The sequence below is a fragment of the Solea solea genome, chromosome 1, assembly GCF_958295425.1.
Source record: "Solea solea chromosome 1, fSolSol10.1, whole genome shotgun sequence".
NCBI classification, from domain to species: domain Eukaryota; kingdom Metazoa; phylum Chordata; class Actinopteri; order Pleuronectiformes; family Soleidae; genus Solea; species Solea solea.
The window spans coordinates 33,301,144-33,316,047 of record NC_081134.1 but is presented as its reverse complement, the minus strand read 5'-3'; the positions used below and the strand labels follow the sequence as shown (position 1 = coordinate 33,316,047).

At 41.8% G+C, this 14,904-nt stretch overlaps 1 protein-coding gene across 2 annotated transcripts in view; it reads right to left on the bottom strand.

The window, feature by feature from the left end:
• The window catches only part of oxsr1b (oxidative stress responsive kinase 1b), a 35,902-nt gene that overhangs the window by 11,387 nt on the left and 9,611 nt on the right, over window positions 1–14,904 (bottom strand). For both annotated transcript variants that reach the window (XM_058635028.1, XM_058635035.1), the window contains exons 3-4: window positions 11,025–11,133; window positions 5,119–5,260 (exon numbers count right to left, since the gene is read on the bottom strand). In XM_058635028.1, coding sequence (XP_058491011.1) covers window positions 5,119–5,260; window positions 11,025–11,133 — 251 coding nt within the window. The remainder of the gene's footprint in view (window positions 1–5,118; window positions 5,261–11,024; window positions 11,134–14,904) is intronic.

Sequence of the window (14,904 nt, the reverse complement as noted above, 5' to 3'; positions counted from 1 at the left end):
ACACGATCATCCCCAACCTTTAGTGTTAGCGTGCACAATAGCGGCGATTTATAACTTTATAACTCTATGTCGGAGCGTCCAGTTGTGTCCACCGCTTGTGATTCAGGGTTTAGCATGGGCTAGAGGTACTTTGTGAGTAAAGCCTTGACCAATTACCCCAAGTTCTGCTAACTTATTATCTCACTTCTTTCATTTTCTTTTGCAGAAAGGGAAACAGCTGAAGTGAAGAACTGAGCTTGTATATCTATTGCAGCTATTTGATGAGAGTTTACACAATTATCTTAATGAGAGGGGACAATAAAAGTCAATATCTATTGATATTTAGGCCTCGAACACAACTCTCCAATAGTCAGGTATTGAGCAGGCGATGACTTTGCATAGCCCTCGTCAGGCGACGTGTGTGTGGCAACATTTGCCTTTGTCAGCATCAACAGGAGCCCTGTGGACGTCTTTACGGCCAATTCAGCAAGCTAAAATGCTAACAATGACAGTTCTAACACTCAATTAAGGAAAAAAACGTTAAAAACTACTACATAAAAAAAACTACATAAAATAAAAATAAAAGTGGGAACTAAATGAAAGAGAAACAATACGACTTCTTTAAATGTTGGATCGTGGGTTTACAGGTCAGCCATCACGCTCCACTATTTACCAAGAGTGATAAAGGCGATCTGATTGCCTCCCTCCTGCATTCATTCGAAGACTATGGTTCACTGCAGCACATTGTAATGCTCTGAGGGAAAAAAAGCTGCAAAGTGCAGACAGTCATTAACATTCACAAGAGAGGAGGAAGAGGAGGAAGAGGAGGAGGAGGAGGAGGAGGGAGGAGGAGGTGGTGACACAATGCACCATGTTCAAAGAAATACTGTAGTGGAGAGGGGGAAAAAAAAACAACCTGCAGTTAAAGTCTAAGCTCCTACTCGTCATCATATGCTCCAATATTAGGTGAGACATACATTCATATATTTCTTTGTAGTTAAGTGCTGTGAAACTGATCAAAAACACTTGCCAGAAAATCAGAGGTGCCCCGATAAGCAGAAATTCATTAAATTTAAACGACACCTGTGATCCCTTTATATTTATGACCAGCTGAAATGATATCCAGGCAGTAGCCAGGTGGGAATAGGCAGGCTATGAAACTGTCTAGGAGATTTAGCATTCTCATCTGGCAGCCCTCGCACCTTTTAGCTGCACCACCACCAAGTCACCTCCTGTGACATCACATCCTGGTGCCAGGCTCACGGTGCCTCTAAAAGGGCCGTAAAAGAGGGTTTATTGAGACGCCCTGTAGAGAGAAGAAATACTTTGTCCCTTTTAACCATGCCCCCTCTGACCACAGAAATATCTTCACTCCGTTTCTATACTTTGCTTTTTCCATACTGCTGAATTGCACTGTCATCCCTTTACCAAGCGTTTTATTTCCCATTTTCTTTTAATCCACAACAATTGCCTCTCAGCAGAAGCATAACCGAAGCCATTATCTGATTATTATTAAAACACATGGAAAAAAGTAATTTACCCTCAGAAGAAGATATTAGGTTTCAAAATGAGTGGGAGCATGCCACATGATTTTGATTCACTTTCTAATTATTAACATTGGAGATTTTACAAGATTCAACTGACAAAACCAAGGAGAGACCAGTATTCTTCTCCGTCATGTGGATCGTAACTACCTGCTGCTCAACTTAGAGGACTGGTGTCACCTTTGAATCACGGATTTTCCAAGACGCTGTGAACGTGGAGGTGGAGCAGTTTGCCGTCTTGTGGTAAATGTCTCCGCTCAAGTCTACAGCTCAAACTGCAAGACTCTAATTGCTTTCCTGCCATCCTGGGCTGGATGGAACGTGTCATGTGATGCATTTTTTCTCTCCCAACTTGTCTTCACCCACTTGACTGATCTCCATCGCCCCTGCCCCGGAGGCTCCGACTCATATGATCCAGCTTACACGGACGAAACGCACAGAGCCATATACGCAAAACAAGTTTTAACTGACCTCAGCCTCCCCCCAGCTCAGCATGTCATTGATTTTTAGTGCTCACTTTTCTCTCTTAGGTCACACCTTAGAAAATGTGGTTGGACAAACGTGATGAAGGAAATACCTTGTTATTCAACAGGCAGCAGAGCTATAGGCACATTAACCTAAGAATAATCATTTACCTCTCTCTGGCACTGACAGATAACCCTGTCAACAATATGCTGGAAGTGGACACTTAAATGCTGTGGCAGACATGTACTTTTAATTGATGCAGTAATACAAATAGTGTTTATTCTTCATTATCTAGTTCCAATTCTCATTTAAAGTTTCTTTTGGATAAAGCAGTTTTAATTAGAAGGTTAATGAGCCGATAATAGCATTGTCTCTCAGCTCCATTTACATGACCGATGACAATACATCCCTCTTACAAGCCTCGAGTCTTCAATCAAGCCTCTCTGTGTTTTCTCATTGGCACGCTATTCAGAAAGCTGCTCAGCACTTAACCAAGCCAAAAACCAATGCATTATTTACACATGTAGCCTATTCCAGGCTGTGTGTTTGTTTGCCAGTGGGAGAAAAACAGGAGGCATATGAAAAACTGAGTGATGAATATTAAATACAGAGGAGGTAGTGTGATGGCTTCAACAGTCAGTGTGTTGACTGGGTTCATTGTAACAGGGACTAAGCCAGGTCTTAGAAGGGGAACTTTCAGCTTCACATTTCCTGCAGCATGCAAAACCTGCCATTGACACATTCCACTTATATACATCAAAGTAACTTTTGAAGATTATCAGCTCTGAAGTGGTATGTGGTAATACTATTTACAGATGTCTTGCAGCCGTTTCTGACTTAAAGCTGGGGGTTTATGTTATGTAATAGTCAGGGGTCGACCAATCGTTTTAGCCGAATCGGCTCCAATATGACATTTTATCGACATCAGCTGACCCATCCATGGCTGGTTAGAGGCAAGTCTGGCTACATTTGCTCATTTAAGAGCCATTTTTTGTAAGTGTACATATGGTTTCTTTCTAGTGATTAATCAGAAAAATAACTGTTCAAAGTCTCCATCAAATGAAACGATGCAGCCTGCTAGTGTGAGTAATGTGTAGGTCACAGGGCATGGAGCTTAGAGGTGCATTCAAGGAACATTGTAAGTTTCATCATCTGCGAATACACATGCAGTCCACTTGACAAAAACTTACTGCTGTCATCACCTTGTGGTAATAGATACACAATAATGATAATGTTAATATTATTTTTTTATGTTCTTTTGCCAGAAGGAATGGGTAAGCTGATTAGTTATCTATCGGCTATTCATGCTTCAAACTATCATTATTACACCAGCCTTTAAAAATCCACTGTGTATTGACCTCTTGTAACGATAAAGATAATAAATGTGTTTCATTTAGAAGCCTTCTTTAGTGGTAAACCATAAACATATCATTAGTGCTTCTTCTTCTTCTGGAGCACTTGTCGCAGCTTAATTGGTGAAGTCTGCATAACTCGTCTCTTTACAGATCCCACTGATAGTGCTGACCTTTAGTGGAGTGGAAGAGGCTGTCTGAAATTGCCACTGGCTGGCTACAGATTGTATCTGTATTCATATATTCGTCAAAGTAAAGTAAAGTAAAATGGAAAACAAAACCAAGATGATAGATGCCACGTAAGGATAAGGTGCACATTAGAGTGCTCCCATCCATTAACTGACAATATTTGTGCTACATACAGTGCTTTGATTAGAAGTTCAGGACAATCAATCAGAGAAAACAAACCTCTCAAGACAACTATATTCACAGCTAGAATTAATTCACTGGTGTGATTATTGTTTTGATATCTGAAAAAGATATCAAGAAAAAAAGAGAAAGTGGAAGCAACCTATAAATAAACACCCCAAACTCATCTGATATTTAAAGGCTAATCTCAATTCAAGAGATAGCTACTTCTAAGGTAGGAACAGAAAGACCATGATGTGGCAACTTTGTTGTTACTCAGACACTGCAACCAAAACAACTGTACGGCAAAAGCAACAAGAAACATGAGGTATCAGCAGGAATAATGACATTCATTTGCCTTGAACATCAACTGCTGTCTGCTGTGGAGAATAAAGTGCTCGGGTGATTTGTGTCCTACTTGGATTCACACCCATACTCTGCCATAAATATTTCCCTGATTTATACCTGCTGAAGTTCTACTAAACAATGTATGTGGGTGTGTGTAGGACAACATCAAAGCCTTAAGGGCAGAGGGTCAATTCATTAAAACAAAAAAAGAGTCAAAAGTTCAAAAGCCACTGGAATTGTTCCATAACATACGGACTTATTTGGTCCATAGGTTTCACCGCTCAAATCTGTGAGCCTGTTATGCTGATCCAAGGTGAGAAAACCTAATTTACACATTTCTTTGTGCCTATTGTGGCTAAGGTATTTAGCTATTGGAACAAATTGAGACCAGAAAACAAGCAAATAAATATTGAATGTGTTTCAATTCAGAAGTGATATAAAACTAAATTCATATTGCATGTATATATCTCCCTTTGACTTTAATTATTTCACAAGGGAATGACAGTGAGCTGTCAATGATGCCGAGCCTGCAACTAACTAACTAACCAACTAACTAACTAAAATAGTCAAGCACCAAATACATATTCACTAACTAATAAAACATTTATTCTCATAATTTAAAGTAACATACTGTAGGATTTGCTCTCGGGGTCCCCCGTACTGTTGGGGAACAGTATTGTCTGTTAAATATATGTCGTGTTACACATGCATTTGTTTACAAGCCATAAATAGCCAACAAGTCGATGTAATATCAAAAAGACCTTGGAGGCATTGCTTGAGTGTCGAAATCCTACATTGTGTTGCTTTAACCATGTTGTCAATAGTTCTGAAAATAACAGTGTTGTTTGTGTCTGTGTATTAAAAAGCAATGACACTAATCACTAAGTAAATTTAATCTACAGCAATCAGGCATGTGGTCTGTGTTATTACTGCAATACTGACAAAATACACAAAGTTACACATTTCCGCTCCATAAACGCTGAAGGTGAAACCTAAAAAAAGCCTGCGTGCTTCACAGTCACGAAAGGTCCTGTGTCAGTTTTATTACGGCAACCAGAGTGGAGGACAACAAGCCTCGTTACCTGTGGATCTGTCCGTTCTTGTGTAGATACTCCAGGCCTTCAAGCACGTCTTTCAACACGGTGGCTATGCTGGCCTCGTCCAGGACGCCCGTCTTGTGTTCACCTCGGGAGATGATATGCTTGATCACGTCCAGCACGGAGCCTGGCAAGAGAAATAAAAGGGTACTTGAGAAGTGTTTCTTAATGTTTCTTTCTTGAAATCATCATCATGATTGTGAACATAGAATAACACTCCAACTATGCAGCAGTCAGACTCCTTAAGCTTCTGGTCTTGATTTTTGATCAAGCTCTCACATCACTGAGAGAGTCACTTTGAGTCAGCCTGGCCAATATCAATCGTTTACCCTCCTCTAAACCAAATGTCTTTATGAAAACACATACTTCCTGGTGGATTGGCAGACATTCACTCGACATAATTCCTGTATAATTGTATATTGTTTGGATAAATTAGATGGATGTGGATATACAAGACTTTTTCCCACAAGCAGTCCAAGCTCAAAGATGAATCTAACTGAAGGGGGGGAAAACGAATGATTCAGCTGCTTTAAATCGCTTATCCATAAACATCATCATAACCTTTCAATTTGGCCATGGCACAACAAAGGGAAGGATTTAGAACAATCATCACTACACACACTCTTTAAAGGGTAAAGCTGTCCTTGTTGTGCAGTCTATGTTTTAGGACAGCAATATGAGAGGAGCAGGAGAACAGGTTTTCTGGACTTTTTTGTTTTAAGTTTTTCATTTACACAAATTCCATTCAGATGTGAAGCTCACAGCTGGTTAATCAGATAACATGGCCAGTTAAAGTCACCATGGTGACTGCCAGAATCATTTCATTATTTGCTGTTTACAGTGCCGCAATGGGATATGACTCTCGATGACATCATCGTTACGGTGTCTCTCCCTGCCTGCAGTCAAACACACAAATACAAACTGGGCTCAACAGTGCTAGGAGATACATTGGGACTGTATACCGTGTGTGTGTGTGTGTGTGTGTATCTGCACTCAAAGCTTTCCTAAGTTAGTACAGAGCTGCAGTACAGATAAGTGTGCAGGTCTACTTTAGGGGCTAATGGTCAAACTGTTTTTGTCATCAGTGAATGGAGAACTTGTGTGGCTCTGTTAACCGACCTGGGCCAAAAAAAAAAAAAAAAGGTCACCATGTCTCCCTCAATCTGGCTCCTGGCGAATAAAGGAGTGCTACGGATGAAAAGTCAAAATGCTGCCAGTGTATGATTTCCTTTGTGCGACTGTCCAAAGAATAAAGAATCTCTGTGTGAAAAGAGGTTCAGTATTTGCATTGGGCACGACAGAAGATTGGGTGACACTGGTGAATGGGAACAAAGGAGAGAAGCAAATAGAATGCCACTTGCCTGACAAGCTTTATTGTGCTGCAGTGACACACAAGCACAAACATCACACCGCCTGCCACACTGTCTATCTGACCCTTCCTCTCTTGTTGCTCACACACACAGACAGACAGACAGACCCAGTGGCCAGAACTTGTGAACAAAAGCTGGAAATAGCCTTTTTCGAGGTCTTGAAAATGCCAATCGCAACTTTAATTGATTGTCTTTTAGCAACCGTGCCAAGCTAAGGGTGTAAAGATATTTATTTGCGTCTTCACTTCAGAATATCTTCGCCTACAGCACTCCGCTGAGCACTTGGTGCATTACCCAGAGAGGCCACCTGAGACGAGACAGTGTTATTGCAGAGAGTCGAGGCAGAGAAGGAAGGGAGAGAGAGAGAGAGAAGGTGGGTTCAACGAGTTCTTCGTGCAGTGACAGTAGAAAATGCGATTCAGCAGTGAGGACAGGAGACAAACCTGTTCAAAGAGGAGACAAGGCAGGAAAAGCAGCATGCGAGAGATAGTGATGCATATGTGAATGAGTGAATGGGGAAGAAGCAGGAGGACAGTGTGTAGCCTCGGCTCTCTGATGTGACAGCGCTTTGAAGCTCAATGAGAAAGGGCGAGCTTGATTTTCCTTCTCCTCTGTTCCGTTCCCTCCTCTCTCAGTGCTTCTACACTTGGTCTGATGTTCACCTGCTTGTCTGAGATAGCTGGAGGGAGGAGAAGAAGTGACAAGAAGTGACAAGAAGTGACAGGTGACAATGAGAAGAGTGCTCAGAAAGCCACTAAAAAGGAGCCAAGTCCCAATTACACGGGAGCTGCAGTCCTAATGGACCAACAAATGAAGTGATTAGAGGATGAAGTGTTGGCTAATGTGTTAGACCTAATTCTTGCTCACTCTGTTATGAAAGGGTCTTGCTCCATGATAACATGTCTAGCTTGGTCCTATCCAAGTAATGATAATCATTATTAAATATAGTTTACATCATTTGTTAAATCCATACAAAAGTGCAGCTTTCTTGTTCAGAAAATCTCAGCTAAAACATTTCTCCTGCGAAAAGATAAACTACTATTCTAAGAGGCTAGAAAAATACAGGTAAAAAAAAAAAAAAAAAAGGGTAAAGCAAGACAAATAGTGTACCATTTATCATTTACTTCAAATTATACACTGATGAGGCTCCTTTAAGATGAGATGGCACTGGAGGAAAAAGCTCCTCAAGTGCCATCACACACTCAGCATGATGCAGGCTTTGGAAGATGACTAAATGCCAGCCTTGTCAGCCTCTTTCAAATTCACCCGATTGAGCTCTTCATGCCTCATTAGGCTATTTCAACATGCTGACACTGACTGACATGTTAACAATCCAGAGGTTCACTTTGCATGTGAAAGACTGAAGTGTACGGCAAGTGACACCTGTTGGCTTTAGTTTGAACGGTGATAGTTCAAGGCTTAGAGTGAGACTCCATATCAAGAGGGAATAAATGTATTCTTGACAGCAGACTGCTGTGGAGCATACGAACACTCACGAAAATGTCAAACCGTTCTTTCAAATGAGTGCTACATTAAGCGCTCTTTCTCGGGATTTCTCGATTACACCGTTCAAGTCAGGGATATAACTCTCCTGTAAACGTATTTTATTTTATTTTACTTTACTGGGAGGCTCCAGACTGAGGGAGCAAAGGAAGGAGGAGGTGGGAGGGGGATGCGAGTGAAGGTGATGAGAGCTGTTGCCAACTGTGTTAAAGGACAATGGGGAATGCCAAGAAAAGAAGGAGATGGAAACAAGAGGGTGGGGCTGTGACAAGACATGGGTGGAGCAAAACCAAAGGTGTGAAGAGGGATTGTTGTGTTCATCAAAACCTTAAATATGTTAATAATTCTTTTAGGGAACGTACATTTAAACAGAAGTGAACGAAAGGTAATTCCGCATGATAGAATTTCATGGTATTGATTCTCGGAAAATGAAGATACTTTTCAGAAGTTCCTGTCAGTTTTTTTGGGGGGGCCTCAGCATGATGTGACAAATCACCTGGCTACAAACACGACAAAGTAAATTCAGGTGGCAATCAACTGAGCTCAGCAGCAGCGACTGCAGGTCAGGAAAGACTGCACATAAATCTCCCAGGACATTCCTCTGCTTGCTTTGGCGTGACTCATATTCTCTCCCTGTTGGTCTCAGTGGATGTCTCTTCAACGTGAAGTCCTCTAATGAACAGTTGTTCACATGTCACATTCAGAACAGGAATTTCCTGAAAAGTGCCGTGCCTACAGCGTGCAGAGCTAAGCTCTACAGGTTTGGCCTTGAATGAGTTGATCAAAGACCAAGTCTTACTCAGCTGGGTGAAAAACAGAACTACAAGCATATGATGTGAAGTCAAAGACACTGAGAAGTGGAATGTTTGGGCCCAAAAAGGCACTAGCAAATATATTAGCAATTGGTAATAATGTGCAAATGTGGTTCCAGAGCTTCAATGACAACTTGACACTAAAACGCTCAAGATCCCACATGTCATAACCTATACACCATGACATTAAAAATAATATTATGTCATGCCAATATGACAGATCTAACCTGCTGAAGGTACCCTGTCATATCAGTGACCAAGCATTATATCTTTCAAATCCTGTAGACCTCCAAGGACAATTATTCCATCACACCCCATAGATGCTTAAAGCAAGGGCTGGCAAGTCTGGAAGGTCTAGCAAAAGGAGGGTATATAATAATAATAATGCAAGTACATCCCACTGGCCCTCTCATCAAAGCACTGCCACCAAAGGTCATCGTCTGTAGATCAACAACGGAAAAGTATTGATTGCGCTTTGTCTGCCATTTTTCCGTTACTCATTGTAAACGTCTCGCTATCATCTCTTCTTCAGCAGTATGTGTGAGACTAGGGAGAAGGTAGGCAGTGATAAACAACTGCACAAGGCCAATGACTCCAAATAACATCCAATGTGTTTCAGAAACCCAACCCTACCAATGCAATATATACACACATTATTTAGACATAAATCAGACACGTGTGGAAGTCTACCCTGGGGTATATGAACCTCTAGCTTGCTAATAATGTGCTAGTGAACTGTGGTGTCTGCCAGTGGAACATACCATTTGTAAGTGCCCTAAGCCGGTAAAACAGCCGGGGGAAATACCAACATTCAGAAGTGACATAAGACCAAGAACTCGTACAAAAACAGAGGCGTCATCTCATAGGTTTGTCACTTGCTGAGTGACACATGGTCTTTCATAAGACGCAACTGTTCAAAGGCGGCTTTGGGAAGACTCAGCTCTCTATACCGACTCTCATGGGTCATTGTTAAGGAATGAGACCTGCAGACATTAATTACTCGGCTGCCTCATCGGTTGGCACTTTATTTACAAAACTTATCACTATATAAATGTCATTAAGGCCTTAGTCACATTGACCAGTGAGCTGGTATGACTCTTGTGAAAGCAAAAGATACCAGTTGCAGTGTGGAAGGATTTCTTACGCTCCATCAAACCAGACGAGCAGACTGGAGCTGGCCTTCTTCGGGGCTGGTAAACTCTGCCCTGTGGCGTGATGGTCTATAAACCTGACCTCATTTGAGCTTTGTCTCCACGCCAGACATTACCATGGCCATCATTCAATTACTCTACACAATAAAACTCAACATCAAGGGCCTCTGTTTAACTAGGATAAGAGGGAAGACGGAGGCCATCTTAAGTGGCGTCCACTCCTGCTGCGCGGCTCGCTGCCCGCTCAAGCATCGCTTGGCGGGCACTGTGCCCTGGGCCCAGCTGCAAGGTGGCTGCCAAGCAGCTTGTGACTTCAGTGTACTGAGAGCCAGGCATGCCACCTGTGCACTCTCTGCAGTGGGACGCTGTTTACACAGAGACAGAGGCCGTGAGAACATGGGAGAGTGCAAATGTTAAGTGTGTGGTTGTATCATGTGTACACTTGTGCTCGTTCAATTAACTGTGTGAGACTAAAAGCAGGATGCACAGGATGCAAATAAAACGTGTCTTGCCTCTTTGTAAAGAGATGACGTTACTTGACAAATGAGTTACAGGAGGCCGCGGTTCCTCTTATGTCAAATATCTGGCAAAATTAGAATGAACAACACAATCAGAAGGAGGTGCAACTGTTGCATTTTGGAGGTCTTTTACCTCCATTGTGGTCTCCTCATCGTGCTCCTCTCACTTGTTAATTGCAGCACTACCAGATGGATGCCATGACGCCAGCCTGTGGGCTGTTATTACCTCTGCCCTGTCATTAACTCCTGCACTCTACTATGTTAAAGCCCGGAAAGAGCAGAAGCTCACACAGGACACAGTGAGGATCAGCGCTGTCGCATTCCCCGCAATCACTCTTAACATCATCGATAGCAAGTGGACCGGCTCCTCCCGATGCCCATAACTCATCACAAGGGGGTCTGACCAAAGCATTCTGGACCCACGTCAACCTCCTGATTGTTCTCTGATGACTCTTTGTATTATTTAGTTTTCATTAGCATATGATTAAACCCTTTTTCACTTCAAGAATCAAGACAACCAATAGAGCATTTACGTACCACCACTGAGCAGCTTCATGACCAGCCAGAGTTCATCCTTTACCACAAACGAGGTGTAATAGGACACGATGTTGGGGTGGTGACACTGGCTCATGGCCTGAATCTCTTTCTGTTAGGGGGGGAAAAAACACGAGAGAGACAAAGTTAATCAGAATGGTACGAAGCACTCACAGTCTGCTAAACCCTGTGGAAATGAGTTGAAACTTTACATCAGCTCAAATGCATTTTCATTGATCACACTCACACTAAATTAGCTTCAGATGCTGAAAAATGGAAAAGCTTGGAAATGGGATGAGGCATGAGACACACGATTAATTTCATTTTCACTGAATGTAAACAGTGTCTGCGAGGTGTGAGGAAAAAAGTCTGAAGAGAATAAACTCAATGCAGTGACAATAAACTACCGCTGCTCTGACTTTGCAGCTATTTTTGAAATTTATAGTGATACTTAATATCTTAATGACATCGATAGTCAGAGGAGAAATAGATTAGGTCAACGTAATGCATATCCAATATGCACAAAACTGCTGGTATGTAGCCCTCAAAGGGATGCTCTCTCCGTTTCTCGCTCTTTGTGTGTGTGTGTGTGTGTGTGTGTGTGTATGTGTGTGTTTGTGTGTGTGTGTGTGTGCTCTGAAAGCAGGGGAGCTGAGGTAATGCTGGCAGAGAATCCATCACTTCAGCAGTACCAGACCCATGGTCATTTGAGGATAGACTTGCAAGGAAAAAGAAAATGCAGTCCAGTTTGGAGTAGGGAGAACAGATTCACATACTGTATGTCTGCTTTTTGGTTTCTGTAACTGCCATATTAATGCATGGCATTTCTGTTCTGTAAGATCACAATTCATTAGAAATAAGGTTATTATCAAAAGTTGAGTGTTTATGGATATTAATGCAAACAAACATATACTTTATCTTTAGGGAAATTATAGGCTTACAGCCCTGGGAGACTTTGACAAATCAGAAGGCAGTTTAGAGAAAGAGGTCGCTCCTAGTGGCTGCTCTACTAAACTGCTCTGCATGGCAAAACACAGGCAGCAACTGCCTACACAGCAAAGAAACCTCAAAGAAAGAGACAACAGTCTCAAACAATATTGGAAAATAAAGTAAATGGCTATGCATTGTGTATGACACAAATTTGTCAGACAAAGTTCTGTAGATGAAACTCAACAAGCAACTTATTTTCTAGTGATTCTGCCAACTGCAAATGTAACCAATTCAGAAAAATGTCCATCCTTAAATGTAAATATTGGGGTGAACATGTTTCAACCCTTGTCAGTCTTGGTGTAAGGACATGTGACGCATCTCTGAATTCTTGATGCGGAGCTGAACGAGGACCTCATCTGATTGTGGGTTAACCGCAAATAATCATATTCCCAACTCCATCATTTGAGAGGATATATTATGCCGTCATTGAGTGTTGCAATACAACGAGTGCCCGTCGAGCCCGTCAACTAAAAGAACTTAAACACTCAAGTGGAAAACATTTTCGTTGAAGACATCAATCAATAGATGTTTGTGAGTCAAACAGTAAGCAACCAAAGCCTTGCGGTCCCATGAGCTATAAATGCTTAGCTCACACAAAGTGCATTAGCTGCAGCGTGCCTCAGCTGCAGAGTCATCACTATTGAGCGCACAGCCTTCAGCGACTGCCTCTGCCAAGAGGAGGCAGGTGACATAACACTGCATGTACTGTAGAAAGCACTTGACATAAAAGGGTGGATACAGGCAGTGATTAAAACACACCGACTACCATGACAAGTTCAGACATGTTTGAATTAACAAAAAAAATAAAGTCTGACAAACGTTCAGGATGAACTGTTCCCAGACAGCAGGTGAACCCACATACCACTAGGGCTGGGGTTTGCACAGCTATTCTTTTTAAGACACTGCATTGATTTCCATTCATAACCAGTTAATACTTAACCTGAATCTGAACCACAATTCATATCTTAGCCCTAAACTTAACCAGTCCCTCAGAAATGAGTCTCTTTAGGACCAGGTTTTGTCTCCATGAGGACTACTGTTCCTCCTCTCCATTGGGGAATGAGCTCATCCCTGCTTTTATACTGAATGAGAAAACGTTTGTGATTGTACAATTCGGACACCCAGCTGATAACACAAAAGCACTGTAGTTTGATACCGACAGCCCTGCCTGTGAACTAACGTTGTTTTTAATTATCAAACAATCTCATAGTTTGCAGTCTGTTGGGCCAGACGGGTACTACAGGCCGAGAGAGCACTACAATGATATGGCGTGTTGGCTGCTAACTGGCTTCATTGGAGCACTCTGTTCTCAGCACAGTGGAAGAGGCAGGTCACCTCAGCGCTGTGGGCCAGCGTAACCCCAGAGAAGAAAAACAATTGGATAACAGGGAGGATATCGTGCTCTGGAAAGGTTTTCCCATCTTTTCCAGCAGACAATGTGAGATTCACAGGGTCTCTTTGTTGCAGGGATTAGGTCACTGCAAACCTATGCTGTAGCAAAGACACTGGAAATGTTCTCATGGTCATGCTTGCTTTCATCTGTGTCCCCTCTGGTGCTTAACCTTTGACGTTTGATGAAATGTTGCTTTGTGAAAATACGTCAGCGATGATGGTAAAACATTTTACATATGTCAGCATTATCTGCACAATAGAGCCGAACCGAACGGTTGTTTTCATTATCGATTCATCTGTCGATTATTTTCTCGATTAACCAAGTATTCGTTTGATTTGTAAGTTGTCAGAAAATATTGATCAGTGTTTACCAAAACCTAGAAATTATGATGTTCTCAAACGTCTTGTTTTGAACACAAACAAAAATGACTTACATCACAGCAATACATCTCTCAATTTAATTCTGCATCTGAGGCACTTAACGTGCACGAGTCATTATTGTAAAACACATTGTGATAATGGCCATCTGTGTTACAAGAGCTGCATGCTATTAGCATAGTATATTCTTACTTTCTTTCCACTTTATTTACGAGTTGGCTCTCAGCCATCTGTTAGGAGGAGTAGTTCATTCTTCACATTTAAGTACACCACAATGTGTGATCGCCATTCTTTTTTCCTGCTTGAGCTCGAAATAAATAAATTATTATTATTATTATTTAAATTATTGACCGTCTTACTGATAAACTGCCAAGAAATATATTGTTACAATGAATGTACTTCTTCTTTATACTTTAATTTTTCAATAATAAAGTCTTTAAAGAAAAAATATGGCTTCCCTCTATATTTGTGCGACGGACCAGCAACAGGCACAAAGTGGGGGCAAGCGTCCAAAAAAATAACATCAGACCGACTCTGTTCCCTGCAACGACCAATCTAATCAAACTGTTTTTCTCTCCCTAATGGAAATCACACTGGCAAACAGAGTCAGTAACCTTTGACTGAAATCTCACCAACACGACAACTCAGATTCCTGTTTTTTACAAAGACGTCAGTGACATCGTGGCATATCGCCGTGCCAGAAGTAACAGCACACCAACTCCTTTGAAAACAGGTTGTAAACAAGGAAATAGACAAGTCCGTGACAATTGTGTTATCCTAAATTTGGCCTGATCTCTTCACTTTTCTGTTCATCTGAGGACAAAAAACGGAACAAAAATAAATAAATGACCTATTGTCACAGACTGAAAACAGTGCAGGGTCACAAACTGGTGCCACCGAATCACACTGATGGCAGCCACACACAGAAGCCACTATAGAAGCAAAGTTGCGTCACCATCGGTTACTCAGAGCCTCACACACACGCACACATGCTCACCATGACCCGATCTCACTGCAGCTCACGCACACATGACTGAGGAACAGAGAAGCTGCTGATCTGCAGCTGATGGGGAAACTTACTGAAAGGTGAGGAAACACATGCACAACTCTGATTCACTTCCTG